At 42.5% G+C, this 16,013-nt stretch overlaps 1 protein-coding gene across 1 annotated transcript; it reads left to right on the top strand.

Moving 5' to 3' along the window:
- The first annotated feature begins 759 nt into the window (after nucleotides 1-759).
- LOC130494084 (Krueppel-like factor 15) lies at nucleotides 760-10,628 on the top strand. Its single transcript, XM_056867731.1, has 2 exons — nucleotides 760-1,704; nucleotides 10,392-10,628. The coding sequence occupies exons 1-2, from the start codon at nucleotides 779-781 to the stop codon at nucleotides 10,570-10,572; spliced, it is 1,107 nt and encodes a 368-aa protein (XP_056723709.1). The 5' UTR covers nucleotides 760-778; the 3' UTR covers nucleotides 10,573-10,628.
- The last annotated feature ends 5,385 nt before the right edge of the window (nucleotides 10,629-16,013 follow it).

Below are 16,013 nucleotides of genomic sequence, written 5' to 3'. Positions count from 1 at the left end.
TAGGTGAGACAGTGTTCTTGGCAGAAACAGTACCTGCCTTTCCCTGGGATGCTTCCTGCTCTCCTGATTTCCTACTGAACAGTTACTGGGCAGTAACAGTAACTGTCACAGGCAGAATCAGGGGAGAAACTACACATTATGTGGGAGAGCCATGACCTGAAAATAGCATCCACTGGGGTGGAGTAGGGGAACAATTTGGATGGGGTGTACTAGGGGAGAGGGGTTTAAACTACATTTTCCTAAAAGAAATCAGTTTCACAAAGCTGAAATGATCTTATTAGGCACTGCATTTTGCCTTCCTTCCCCCCTTTTAAGTAATAATAGATGCTTGCGGGGTGTGTGTGTTATTTATTTATTCCCCCCTTTCCTCCCAATAGGGACCCAAAGCATCTTACATTGTTCTCCTCTCCCCCATTTTATCCCCACAGCAACCCAGTTAGGTACATTAGGTTGAGTGTGTGACTGGCTAAAGTTCACCCAGCAAGCTTCCATGGCAGAGAATGGATCTGAACCTGGGTCTCTTGGATCCTAGTCCAACACTTTTACTACTACACCACTGTGTCATTTTCCCAACAGGAATTTGTTTGAATGCTAACTTTGGTTCATCTTCTGTTAGAACAGAGACCCTCTTCAGTTATTCTTTGTTACATGTGCTGTTGGTTTTTCTTAAATTAAGAAACTTCATTGTGGTTGTTTTCTTGCAGGTGGATCGATGGCTTTCTATGCTTTGTGATTTTCAGCCACTGACACACCTATTCATGTGGAAGACGACCAACTAATGGTCTCAGTAAATGACAGCAAACTGGTGTCTGCTTCAGGTCCATTGATTACCTTAGCTTCTGTTCAACTAGATAGCACTGCAGATGCATTCAAGCTTGATATGCCACCGTTAAACCTGCTGGAGGATTGCAATGGAGAACAAGTATCAAATCCAGCAGTTCCCTCCAACCTTCCCTGCTCATTGGAGGCGGATGTAAAGGTAAAGAAGGAAGTGGAAAAATCCCACAGCACCATCTATGAAGCCCATTTCAAACTACCTGATTTTTGCACAGAACTCTCTAGGGATTTCATCCCTACATTGGAGGAGATCGAGGAGTTCCTGAATGAGAAGACTGTGTTTCTTAAGGATGAGCCAAATGACAAGCAGCCAAAAGGAGGACAGCTTGAGATAAAATCTGAGATCAATTTGAGCAGCCCTGGGCATCAGTGTACCTCTAGAACTGCTCTAGATGAAGGTCATTCAAGCTGTGTTCCATCTGGAGTGGCAGCTGCAGGTATAAGCATCCCTGAAACAACGGGAAGTGTTCCTGTTGTTCTTCAGATCCAGCCCATTCAAGCAAATGAAGGGAGTTCATCAACTCAGGGCCCTACTGGGGATATCAAAATGGCCCAACTTGTCATCAAAATGCAAGGCCAGAGTGTGACTATACTTCCTCAGGTCATCCAGAGCCCTATGATAAGCACAGACCAGAAGTATGTACGAATAGCCCCTTTGCCTGTGACACTAAGACCGGGGGTCGTTGGAAGCACAAGGAACATGGAATCCAAGGTCCCCAAAGCTGCCTCTTCAGTCATCCGAGTCCACAAGTGCACACATCCTGGCTGCACCAAGATGTACACCAAAAGTTCTCACCTGAAGGCGCATTTCCGACGCCACACTGGAGAAAAGCCATATACCTGTACATGGCCTGACTGTGGCTGGAGGTAAGTGTGTGAAAATGAAAACAATCTTTAAAAAATAATTGCACTGTAAAAAAAGAAAAAATATGAAAACAGTCTTGTTTCTAGTGTTATCTAGCAATTTGATTAGAGCTGTGAACAGGCAAGTCAGATCTTTCTACAAACCTGAAAAAAGTCCCAGGTTTGCAGAAAAATGTGAAATCTTAAAAAAAATACATTGGGGGTTTAAACCCCCCGAATATGATCGAAGGAGCTCCTGTAGCTTTCAGAAATGGATTTCCTCAGTAGCTGCTGCTAGGCAACCACAGCATTCCAGGCTTCAGTTTCTGTGAGTAAAGGGGAATGAAGGGGGCAGGGTCCTTTCCAGGCCTATTTTTTGCTTTTGTGGGAGGATTCTTTGGGGCAAGGCCTGACTAGGTTTACCAGCTCCAGGTCATGAAATTCCAGGAGATTTTGCGGTGAAAATGGAGGAGGGGTGGGGAGGGGAGAGGGCTCATCCGATTATAATGCCATAGAGTAAACCCTCCAGAGCAGCCATTTTCTCCAGGGGACAGTTCTCTAATTCTGGGAGATCTCCAAGTCCCACCTGGAGGTTAGCAACCCTAGGCCTCGCAGCAACCTCTAGTTGACTTAATACCAATTGCTTGCTACTGTTCAACAGCAGCCACTCTATGAAAGCCAGGGTGGTGTAGTGGTTAGATCTTCAGACTAGGGTCTGGGAGACCCAAGTTCAAATCAACAGTCTGCCATGGAAACTCACTAGGTGACCTTGGGCCAGTGACATACTTTCAGCCTAACTTACCTCACAGGGTTGTGAGGATAAAAAAGGAGGAAACGAGAAGTTGCTTTGGTCCCCACTGTGTGGAAAGGCTGGGTATAAATGAAGTAAATAAATAATAAGTTTAGCTGAAGATGGGAGGCAGATAAAGGTAGGTTGATGAATGGCTGAGAAGGAGACAAAGAGATGAAAAGGAGAAAGGATATGGGGGTTGACAGGAGGAGGGAAAGAGGAAATAGAGTGGGGAGGGGGAATACAGGGAAAAGTCAGGCGCCTCCTGCAGTCCTTGCGTGTTCCCTACCATGCAAGCGTGCTTCGTCCAGCGGCTGGTGCCACATAACTAGGCCATAGTTTTCCCAGGTAAAGGCTGTCGGGTGGGAGGGAAAGCTGAAGATGTGGGAGGTTGCTAAAGATAGGTTGGCTGTTGGGAGGGCCTGAGAGAAGGAAGCAGGAAGAGGGGAGAGGCTATGGGGTCTTTCAGGGAAGAGAAAGCAGTGCAGAAAGGGGAAAATGAGATACTCCCCGCAAGTCCGTGCGGGTCCCCTGCTTGTATAATCTATATTTGTGTCTTTCATTCTACCTCATGGATATCAATGTCTCAATCTGAGGGTACTAAACGGGGGAAGGGCAGGTTAAGAGAGAAGCTCTACCAATAATATAGATCTCCTTCAATTGCAAAAGAATAGTGGGGATTCGACCTTCCTCCCAAAAGATCACAGATGAGGGTTGCACATGCACGCTGTTGTCAAGTCACCTAAAACTCAATGCAGGGCAGTGCACAGATAATAGCGTTCGTTGGCTGGGATAGGAGAGCAACCTTCAAGGGACAAAGTAAGACTGAAAGAACCAGGGGGGGTTGAGGACAAAATGGTTTAAGAGAGGGTGACCTGCGTGATGTGATTTCTCAACCCCAGTTCCTTATCCCCAATGCTGGGAGGGCTCTGCCTGCCTTGGGGGCAGGTTTTGGCTTGGAGGAAGCTTTTTGTAAGCTCAGTCTTCCTTCCACAATCAGTTTGTTGTGGGGAAAGGGAAACACACACACACACACAAAGGAATAAAGAGAATCCTTCCTGCTCCTGCAATTCATTGCAAGTTCCCAGTTCATGTTACAATATCAACATCCACAAAGCATAGGACATTCTGTGAAGTACAAATTCGTCAAAAGAAATTGATGGGACAAACAGAAGAAGTTGTTCTTCACACAGCCCAAAATTAACTAACTGAATTCATTGCTACAAGATGCAGTGATGCCTCGGGTGGTTTCAGTAAGAGATTAGACAAATGCATGAAGAATCAATCAATCAGTGGGTATTAGCCATGATACCCTGCTTGTGGGCTTCCCAGAGGCATATTGGTGGCCTAGACGGACCATTGTTCTGATCCAGCAGGTTTCTTCTTGTGACAACAAATAGGAAACAAAAGGCTCTTCTTTTTCTTACCTGTGAGTGGAAGGAGAGTGCTACTAGGATTTCAGAAGCTGGAAATTTTGGTGAATTTTGATGAGCAAACAGCAAGAGACTGCCCAGTTCACTCCTGCACCATATGCTGCTTTGCAACCCCTTCACTAACCCCTTAGTCTGCAGGCCAACAACAGCAGGACATCAAAAATCATGCTCTACAGCAGGGGTGTTAAACATGAGGCCCACGGGCCAGATCCGGCCCCTTGAGAGCTCTTATCTGGCCAGCAGAGGCAGCCACCCCCCCACTCTTGATCTGGGCTGGCGAGGCATGGCCTGGCCCAACCAAATGACAGTTATGTCATATCTGACCCTCATAACTAGGGTTGCCAACCTCCAGGTGGTGAGTGGAAGATAGGCACCACTGTACTAGTATCAAGCAGATTAGGAAATCAGTACAGGAGCGAGAAATGTTAACAAAGTGCAAAAAGGTTTATCTAAAGGCTACTAATATACTACACAACAACAATATGTACAACATGAAAACACAAGAATCATATAACCCACAATACAACAAACCATAGTCCATCAGACAATAGTGAGAAGATGCACAAATTAGTCAAAAGTCAAAAGGAAGTCTCAAAAAAGTCTCTTAATGGAGTACATTCGCCATGATTGAGCAATATGTTTCACATGTAGTTCTTTTGAAGATGCCAAAGTCACGGTGAGGATATGGCCGTTTCAAATTCTTAGTTATAAATTCTTCACCAGTCCTTCCTATAGTATAAAAATTATAATAATACCAAATATTGCCATACTATCTAGAATAATTATTAATAAATGATGGAAATTAACAAGGTTTCATATATTCAAAGTATACTTACAACCGGTAATCTTCTTATAATTCTACATATGTAAATTACTATACGATTCCCTCGAGGGGTAAAGAAATGTGTAGCAGTCCATACTACTAAACTTAATCATTGCTAAATAGCTAGCCAATGTGTGCGGTAGAGAGGTTAACCATTTGCATCTGTTAAAATGCAGCCGCTGTTGAGTCCGTCGTTCTTAAAGGAGCCCAGTCCTAATTCTATCTGTCAAGTGTTTTATAAGAAACAAGATCCTTTTCCAAGTTTAAGCCGTGAGGAGTAATGGTTTTAAGCAAATGAATAAAGTATGCCTCTTTCTGCCTCAATATTTTCTCATTATGACGTCTGTCAAAGTTTTTTGCTGTTCAAGGGCCAGATAACGAAGAAGCGCAAGTCGTTTTCGCTATGTCGGAACTGGAGAAAGTGATCTACAACCGGAGCAGTAGTCAGGCGCGCCCGAATTCTAGACCTGTGTTCTAATATGCGATTTTTAATCAGTCTGATACTAGATCCTACATAATTTTTACCGCAAGGACATAGTAAATAATAAACGCAATATTTAGTATCGCAGTTGGTGAAATTCTGAAGCTGGAAAGTAAAATTGGAATCGGTTCTTTTTAATTCCTTAACTTCTAAACATAAGTTGCAGGCCAAACACTTATGACATTTAAAATGTCCCTTAGTTACTCTACTGCTCTGACTCCTGGAAATGTCTGAATGAACGAGCCTGTCCCTAATTGAAGAGGTCTTTCTGTAGCCTATTTTCGGTGGATTGTTACAGCCGGGAATGTCTGACAACAAATGCCAGTGTTTATGTAATAGCTGACCCTCATAACTAGGGTTGCCAACCTCCAGGTGGTGGCTGGAAATTTCCCGCCATTATGACTGATCTCCAGCCGATAGAGATCAGTTCACCTGGAGAAAATGGCCGCTTTGGCAATTGGACTCTATGGCACTGAAGTCCCTCCCCTCTCCAAACCCTGCCCTCCTCAGGCTCCACCCCCAAAATCTCCAGGTATTTCCCAACCCGGAGCTGGCAAACCTACACATAACAATTGAGCTTGACACCCCTGCTCTACAGAGTCCTCTGCTTTCTTGGTTGATCTGCTTCCTCCCAGCGACTTTTGCTATGGAGACTTGAGACACTGGAAAGTATTTGTGCAGAAACTTGGTCAGTACTTTTTCTTGTAAGATCTGGGAAATATATTAGGGATCTGTTTGATCTCTGCAGTCTCCCCTTAAAAGCAGATTCCTCTGCTATGTTAGATAGGAGCTGGAAATTCCACAGGCAAGGGGATGTGGTGTTGTAAGCAGTGAACACATCAAGCTTTTGACACTGCATTCTTGTTGTACATAGTGGATAAGCTCTTCTAATAGCCCTGTTATATGTCCCAGTTCCCAACAATGCATTGTTCAGTTTGAAAGTTTATGGCCAAACATTATGTACATTGGAAGATCCTGATCACTTCTCCTCCTTTTTTAAAGTTCTAAAGAGCAGGGTGGCAGCGGCATGTGCAATTGCATCGATGCTATGGTGCTGGGGAGGGGGTGTTAACACTTTTCCTATGCTGTTTTCCCAATAAAATCAGTAGTCTCCCTGAAGCTGTAGAGAAGGTAAACAAAAAGGTGCTAGCCCGTGGCATGATTATTTGTTTGGGCCAAGCCTTAGGCATATGGTGCTGACTCCAGAGGGTGGCCAAGTCAAGCATTTGTTGAGGCCTCCATACTAGCTAAGGGCCAGCCATACCATTCTCACTTTGTGAGGAGCACACAAGAAGGTCAGAGGTAGTGTGATAGAACTGAAGGTGCCGTGCCCCCAAACCTCCTGCACCTGTATACAAGCGGATCTTGGATTGCATAAATATCATTCTACAAAATTTCACATGTACTAAATAGTAACACTTCTTAGCTTGTATACATTTTAACTTTGTAAAATGGTTCCTCTTATATTTGATAGCCTTTTGACAACATTGTCTCTAAGGCCATTTATGCATGGGAGGTTTTGCCTTGGATTTGCCGCTCTCTAGATGTACATTTTCCCCATCCAAATTCTCAAAATGCTGCATGGGGGCTTAAGTTTGGGTTTTGAAAATTTGGATGGGAAAAATGTGCATCTAGAGAACAGCAAATCCAAGGCAAAACCTCCCATGCATAAATGGCCTAAAAGTTTCTTCCCTAGGTCCAGGTTTATATGTCAGCTGAAGACATTAAAGTTTATGCCACTGTAAATATGCTGATTTTTAAAGTACTGCAATATTTTTTTAAAATACAAAAAATACTTTGTATTGAAGATGGGGCATCTGGGAACAAAAGACAGGCATGACAACTTAACATTTCTTGTGGGCTCTTCCCTCTAAACAAAACGCCAGATACAATGGATAAGCACCAACAGGTCATAATAAGGTATCTAATGACGGCGGCAAGAGTGGTATTGGCATCACTTTGGAAAACAAACAAGATCCCAAAAATCCAAATGTGGATAGATAAATCCTTAGAATATATAACGATGGCACAACTAACAGAACATATGAAAGATGATATACAAGAACAAGATCAAGAGAAATTGAATCCCTTTTATGAATACATTAAAACTATTAGAAAATAGGTCCAATTAATTCAAGTTTCTATCTAGATAAAAATATTATGATATTCTACAAATAGGTATCATTATATTTTTCTTGTTAGAGGGGCAGATACTACTATGTGCTAACAAAATGACATTTTATTAACCATGTATTCCTTTCCCCATCTTTTTCCTTTTTGTATACTTTGTTAATTATGGAAAATAAAAAAAAAACATTTCTTGTGGGCATAGATTACACAGGTTATTTTGAAGAGGCGTAAAAAGAGGGAAAGGATTGATCTTAGGCTCTAGGACATGTGGTATGAAGTGTCCCACCATTGGTCCATTCAGCCCACAATTTTTTGCCTCACTGGAGAAGCAGCTGTTTATGGCCTCAGGCAAAAGTATTTCCTATATTAGCTCTGCCACCAGGTACAGATGAGAGGGCAAAGAAAATGGGCTTTTTGCTTGTGAAAGTTGAATGAATTTTAAGGCCTGCAGACAAAGAAATGTTGGTCGTCTCTCTCCTGCTCCCCCTAAATCCTCTGCAGTCATCAGGCTATAATGAACACTTCTCATCATTTAAAATATTGTAAGAGCCCCGTGGCACAGAGTGTTAAGCTGCAGTACTGCAGTCAAAAGCTCTGCTCACGACCTGAGTTCGATCCCGACTGAAGTTGGTTTCAGGTAGCCTGCTCAAGGTTGACTCAGCCTTCCATCCTTCCGAGGTCGGTGAAATGAGTACCCAGCTCGCTGGGGGTAAAGGGAAGATGACTGGGGAAGGCACTGGCAAACCACCCCGCAAACAAAGTCTGCCTTGGAAACGTCGGGATGTGACGTCACCCCATGGGTCAGGAATGACCCGGTGCTTGCACAGGGGACCTTTACCTTTACTCATCATTTAGATTGAGAATACACACACACACAAACTGTATACTGTCATTTTTGAAGCAGATACTTCATGTTTCAACATATGAACACACACACTGAGGAACTGCAGTTAGTTGTCTCTCTCAGCTATCAGACACACATCTCATGTAGGTGCAGTATACTCTCTATATTCCTGCTTGGTCACTAAGATCACAGGAAGAGGCCCTCCTGACTGTCCCATCAACCAAAGAAGCTTGTTTGGTGGGTATACAAGAGAGACTTTCCAGCGCAGCCCCATGATTATGGAACAACCTCTCCAAGGTTGTGCGCCTGGCGCCCTCACTTTTGATCTTTACGAAGCAGTTGAAGACCGTTTTATTTAGGGCTGCATATGATTAGTTTATTGGCAGACCTAAACGGCATATTTTAAATTCTGGCATTTTATGTATTCTGTTTCATGCATTTTATCTACAATGTAACCTGCCTTGAGATACTCAAGGTAGAAAGGCAGCTGATAAAAGTTTTAAATAAATAAATAAATCTATAATACATGATGTGGTCTTAATTATAGGCTATTTTACATGGCCTGAAGTTGCAAAGGTGCCTGTTGGTCTATATTTCACTGTAAGATTGTCAAGGGAGACAAAATAATTCCCTTACATTGTCCCACTTGAGGATTTCATTTGGGCTCAAAAAGGCCCATTTGATTCAGAAAGGAAAATATCTAGTTGGGGGCTGTTTTTGCTATACTGCTTTGGCAGCGAGATCATGTCCCGTCTATTCCTGATTAGTTATGTTAATGTTGGACAAGGTTTGTGTCTGCGTTTTCCTTCTCTAAAAACAGAGTATTTCATAACAGTATTATTACTTTGTTAATATTTGTCAAGATATTGTTGAAGGCTTTCACGGTCAGAGTTCATTGGTTCTTGTAGGTTATCCGGGCTGTGTAACCGTGGTCTTGGTATTTTCTTTCCTGACGTTTTGCCAGCAGCTGTGTCAGGCATCTTCAGAGGAGTAACACTGAAGGACAGTGTCTCTCAGTGTCAAGTGTGTAGGAAGAGTAATATATAGTCAGAAAGGGGTTGAGTTTGAGCTGAATCCAAAGCTAATCTGCATGGCTATTGTTGACTGTAGTCTTTGTTAGTCTGGAGGTTTTCAAGTCAGGAAGCCAAGCCTTATTCATTCTTAAACAAGGATAAAAGAACATGAAAGATACTGCAGACTGGGCCAACCTGAGAAATCAGCAGTGGCTGAACATGGACTGACACAAACAGGACACAGGGTCTTATTCCAAGACACTGAAAGACTGGACAATTCTACCAACTATTTTGTCAGATTGCACAGAGAAGCCATTGAAATTCATAAACATCAGCACAACTTTAACAGAAAAGAAGAGAGTTTAAGAATGAATAAGGCTTGGCTTCCTGTCTTGAAAACCTCCAGACTAACAAAGACTATAGTCAACAATAGCCATGCAGATTAGCTTTGGATTTCACACATTAACAGATCACTTCAGGATACATTGATTCCATATTAACATACCACACCCTCATTAGCACATTATCTTGATACTTACAGGACAATGGTTAGCACATTACCTTTGTTACTTTTTGCAGGACAATGATTCAGCTCAAACCCAACCCCTTTCTGACTATATATTACTCTTCCTACACACTTGACACTGAGAGACACTGTCCTTCAGTGTTACTCCTCTGAAGATGCCTGCCGCAGCTGGGGTGAAACGTCAGGAAAGAAAATACCAAGACCACGGTTACACAGCCCGGATAACCTACAAGAACCAATTTGTCAAGATCTTTGAATTCTTTTTGATAGAAGATATTATTGGAGCATGGTGTAAAGATTATTGTCTTGCTTTTAACCCCTGTGTGTTCATAAGTGATTCTTGACACACGTGTGTGCGCACATAAGACCTTGAGACTTCTTCACATGATCTGCCACCCACAGAGCTTATAAAAGGTGTGTATTGGGCCTTAGGGCTGAATTTCTCAATTCCCACCATGCAGAGACTCATGTTTACAGCTGGTTTTCTGCAGTATGTGGTTTCAAAGTGTGAGAGGGAATGTAATTTCAGAAAGGGAAAAACCCTGCATTCTTGAGAATGAGACTACAGCACCATGGTTAGGTCATTTGTCCTACAGCCCAGAATTCTTTTCTGCATGTTGTGGTTTGGCATAAAAACAGGCTCCTTGGTAAACATCTCTCTCTCTCTACAGGTTTTCTCGTTCAGATGAACTCTCTCGCCACAAGCGCTCCCATTCTGGACTCAAGCCTTATCAGTGCCAAGTTTGTGAGAAGAAATTTGCCCGCAGTGACCACTTATCCAAACACATGAAGATCCACAGAGTGTCATTCAGTTTGGCAAGCCAGACAAATCAGGGTTGTGGTAAAAGTTAAGCCTTCCTTCATTGCCTTGCTAAGAGAAAAATTCCAAGCAAAATAAATGGAAGTATAGAAGATATTTCTTTGGGAGAGGAGGAAATAAGACACTGTGTCAAAATCTGTGGAAAGCCCAAAGCCTACCTCTAACCTGAGCATGCCTTACAATCAGGGCTCACCTCCAAACAAAGTCTCCAGTTCTGATGAACTCTTGAAAAATTTGTAATTACATTTGAGGGACTTATTGGACAATTAAGGATGCTGGAACAGGTCAGGGGGAAGAGAGTCTTTGCTTTGAATTTTGGAAGGTTGGTTGTAGAGGCATTTCTAATGCTCCTGCCATGGTGTACAACAGGGATACTTACACAAGTGGGAATTATATTGTTCAACATTCTTTTCTCAGTAAGCATACATTTGGTCATTGAGTCTAGAACTGAAAATTAGAAGGGGAGGACCCTTTGCTAAATCTTTGCTAAAAGTTGACAAATGCAAGATTCAAAATCAGAAACTCTCTTGCCACCAGAAATGGCTTTCATAGCATCCAGTGCCATTTGGTTTGAGTTTAATCATTTGTATTTGAAGAAATGGTTGAATTTTGGATAACTGTGAATTTCACTTTGGCTCCCACAGCCGAGTTTTAAATGCTTATTCTGTGGTTCTTGACCCAACGGCTGCCAGTGCCTCAGAATGGTTCTCACAATGAAACTTATGTTTCGGTTCTTGGAGGAAGTGTTGCATGGTACAAAATGTAAATTCTTTGTAGAACTCTGCAGTAAGGCAGAAGAGTCTTCAAGCCTGCATCATTATATAAGGGTTGGCTCAGTACAGCCCTTAGGATTCTGTACACTGCCTAAAACGGTCACAGCCAATTTCTGCTTTTCTAGGCTACAAATAATGAACAAATGTAAATATTATTGATTCTAAAGGTAAGAAGCAGGTCTAAAAAAAAAAAAAGAATTCCTTTTAGAAAGCACTTGTCAACTTTGGGAGACCTCTGTGTTCTTTGTGGTCTCTGCATAACCCTACATGTAGCTTCTGCCCAGGTAGAAGCAGCACTTTCTAGAGGTCTAGCCCAGAAACTAATATTCAGGTCCCCTCAAGGGACAGTTCTGCTTCTCTGCATGTGCTCCCTGAGGAGGGGAATGTGCCCTCTCGAGCTATTTTCTGACTGCCGTGTTAGCTCAGAACATCCTGTCTTCATGGATAATTTTCGTCATGCGTCAGTCTTTCCCCCTTGCCTTTTATTAGCCAGTTTAATTTTTTTTGTTTACAGCAGGTAGGCTTGGTCATTGTTTTCTTAGTTGTATCTCATTACCCCTCTTTTCAAAGGAAAACTCATTTTGATCACTGCTACCCCACCAGAATCTTTGTATCTGGCTTTCATGGAAGAATACATTGGTTTATTTTATCACATTATGCCCAGAGCAATGTATCAAGTTTCTTGCCCCCCCTTTTATCCTTGTAATATATGTATGACTGACATTAGACAAAGGTGATGACTGACAAAAGCCTAACCTGTGAGTTTCATGGCTGAGTGAGGATTTGAACCCAACTTGCTACGGTCCAAGCTTACTCTCATTCGGTCCATTAGATCACACTGGCTCGCTATACCTTCACCCTGACTACGATGTGTTTCTTTTGCTAGGCATTTAGTGTAAATGACAGTAGTGCTGCTATAAAAGAAAGAATTCTTAACCCAGTCAAAGGGAAAGGTATCAATTTTACAGAAACCTGCTTTACAGCTATGAGGGAAGAAAGTTGTAGCCTAGGATCAGCATAGGGGGGTAGTGCATAAACACCTAATTTCTTTAAATGAAACTGAGAGGGCAATCCTAATGAGGGCGTGCTTACCCTGGGTCCGGGGCAGCCACGCCACCTCCTGAGTGGCTTGCTGCCAAATCCAGCAAGCCAAAAATGCCTCTTCCAAGAAAACCCTATGGAAAGCTCCATATAGTTCCACGGGGCCACCCTTGTCTTTTTGCAATGTTACTTGGGACCTGCAAAAGGGCACGAGCCTCTGTGCCAGGAAAAGGCTGCCAGCGAGGCTGCACTGGCACCTGAAGCTCATGCTGCCATGTGGTTCCCTAGAACCGGTGTATGTGCCCCAGTTCTGGCGTTGGTGCCACTTTAGCCAGCAAAAGTGGCCCTAATGCAAGCGCTGGGGTCATGATGTCTCCACACCCCTTTCACACACACCCCAGTTAGGATTGGGCTATAAGTCCTCAGGGCCAGATCAATTGCATCAAGGGTACTAAAAGAACTCGTGGATGTAATTTCTGACATTCTGTCCATTATTTTTGAGAATTCTTGGAGCATAGGTGAGGTGCCAGAAGACTGGAGGCAGGCAAATATTGTACCTATCTTCAAGAAGGGGAAAAAGGAAGATCCAGGTAACTACCCACCCAACAGCTTGACATCTATACCTGGAAAAGTTTTATAACAAATCATCAGTCAGTCCTTGAGCATTTAGAAAGGATGGCTGTGATTACTAAGAGCCAGCGCAGGTTTCTCAAGAACAGGTCATGTCAGACTAACTTTATCTTTTTTTTTTTTTTTTTTTGAGAAAGTTACTACCTTGCTGGATCAGGGGAATGCTGTAGACATATATTATATCTTGATTTCAGTAAGGCTTTTGATAAGGTTCCACATTATATTCTTGTTGACAAGTTGGTAAAATGTGGTTTAGATCCTATTACTGTTAGGTGGATCTGTAACTGGTTGACAGATTGCACCCAAAGAGTGCCTGTTAATGGTGCCTCATCCTCTTGGAGTGACAAGTGGAGTGCCTTGGGGATCTGTCCTGGGCCTTGTGTTTTTCAACATCTTTATAAATGATTTGGGTGAAGGAACAGAGTGGATGCTTATTAAATATGCTGATGATACTTAATTGGGAGGGGTAGCAAATACGGTAGAAGACAGTCAGAATTCAAGATGATCCTGACAGGCTGGAAAACTGGGATAAAACAAATTAAATGAATTTCAACAGAGATAAATGCATTAGCAAAATCATATGCAAAATTATAGGATGGTGGAGACTTGTCTTGGCAGTAGTATGTGCGTAAAGGATCTTGGTAGACCATACAACTGAACATGGGTCAGCAGTGTGATGTGGTAGCTAAAAATGCAAATGCAATTTGGGGCTGTATCAAAAGAAGTATAGTGTCCAGATCACGCGAAGTGATGTCATCACTTTACTATGCACTGGTTAGACCTCACCTAGAGTTCTGTGTTCAGTTTTGGGCACCACAGTTTAAGGATATAGACAAGCTGGAACATATCCAGAGGAGGGCAACAAAGACGGTGAGGGGTCTGGAGACCAAGTCCTATGAAAAAAGGCTGAAGGAGCTCAGTATATTTTGAGGTGACGACTGAGAGGTGATATGATAACCCTCTTCAAGTACTTTCATATGATGGTTTCTGTTGCTCCAGAAGGTCAGACCAGAACCAATGGGTTGAAATTAAATCGAAAGAGTTTTCAGCTAAACTTTGGGAAGGACCTCCTGACACCACGGTTCCTCAGTGGAGCAGGCATCCTTGGAAGGTGTTGGGCTCTCCTCCTTTGGAGATTTTTAAGCAGAGGCTAGATGGCTTGACAGCAATGCTGATTGTGAATTTAGGCAGATCATGAGAGAAAGGTCAGGAAGGGTTGCGTCAATACTTGGCTGTCAAGGCCCTTTCTTACATGCCCAGGGAAATGCCGATTGCCATTTTGGGGTCAGGAAGCAATTTCCCTCCAGGCCAGATTGGCCAAGGATCCTGGAGGTTTTTTTTACCATCTTCTGGGCATGGAGCAGGGGTCACTGGGGGTGTGGAGGGGGGAGGTAGTTGTGAATGTCCTGCATTGTGCAGGGGGTTGGACTAGATGACCCTGGAGGTCCCTTCCAGTGCTATGATTTTATGAGAGGAGCATTAAGAAGCAAGTTCACATCTTTATGTAATTTCATACATGTCTCCACCTTGCCCGAGTGCTCAGATCCAGTTTTCACCAGAAGAGAACAATAGTTTACTTAGTGTAAACCTAATCCTACATATGTTTACTTGCAAGTATGAAATTTTGAGAGCTGCATGTGAGTGAACTTGTTTTTGCCTGCCTTGGGTGTTCCAGCCTCCTTCCCCTATGGGCACCTTTCTTCTTCTGGATGTGCCAGCATGAATGACTCATACTACCTCCTTCTCTTACATGCTCTAAGGTCCTGGCCACAAGAATTCTATTTTTCTCCAACTCCTCCCCCACCCATTGCATGGTTTTTTAACCAGGGTGCTGACTGAAGTTATAAAGAACTGCTACCACCATTATTTCTCTTTTCCGAAAGTGTTTCTGACTGTGTAAGCAACAAAAATGAATAATTAAAAGCAGCACCTTTGGAAAATTATACTATGGCAATTTAGCTATTTAAAGCACAAACATAACTCGGGCTCACAGGTGCAGCATTCCAGGAATCATGCCCAGCCAGGCATAGAAATATTTACATATGGATGAAAAACAAACTGAATTAGTCATCAAAGCGTGCAGAGCTACAAGCCGGCCTCAGGGTTCTTTTGAAAGAAAAATGTGTCTTCAGGGTTGTTGTTTTGTTTTTTTGCCATTCATGTGACTTTTACCCCCACACCACTTTATTTTTATCTTCCTGTGAATTAGATGGGGGACTGTGGCTCTATGGCAGAGCAACTGCTTTGCATGCAGAAGGCCCTATATTCAATCCCTTGAATCTCTACTTAAAAGGATCAGGTAGTAGGTGATATGAAAGACTTCTGCCCAAGATCCTAGAGAGCCACTGGCAGTCAGAGCGGATCAGTATCACAGAATATTGTTGCCAAAAAGGGTATAATGGTTGTATGAAGTCAGTGCAAGTTTCTTGCTCTTGATGGTGCAGCTTGTTATAGAAAAAAACCTGTAAACAGATGGTATTGTTAAAAAATGTAGTATGACACTGTCCGATCAGCCCCATGTCATATTAAGCTTCTGAAATTCAAGTTTAGAATGATAATGGCTTAAAACAAAGAACAATGCAAATAAATATCCAATTAAAAAAGACTAAGCCTGTTTACTCAGAAATATATACAGTTGAATCCAGTGGGAGTATTTTGGACTATAGCCTTTAAAAACAAACTAGAAGGGTGGGCGAAAAGATACTGGTTTAGAATAATACAATTGACAGAACTAATAATCTCCCACTCTCAGGTTCTAAACCATACCCACTGCATGCATTTCTGGTCACCATATCTTTAAAAGGTTGAGGGCTTCCAAGGTCTCTACTGGTGACAATGATTTTTTTACCTCCTCATTGAGGACTATGTACTTTAAAATTTATTAGAATTTGTTCAGACCAATTTAAACTGCGCCTTTTCTGTACTTACCTATTTAAGGAAGTACAAATTTTAGCATACTCATTTCACATTTATATACTTACATTCACCAGAATTACAGCTTTTTGTTTCCCTAGGAAAAACATATTAAA

Source organism: Euleptes europaea, chromosome 2, assembly GCF_029931775.1.
Source record: "Euleptes europaea isolate rEulEur1 chromosome 2, rEulEur1.hap1, whole genome shotgun sequence".
In the NCBI taxonomy this organism is placed as follows: Eukaryota; Metazoa; Chordata; class Lepidosauria; order Squamata; family Sphaerodactylidae; genus Euleptes; species Euleptes europaea.
This window is presented reverse-complemented; position numbering and strand designations above follow the sequence as displayed.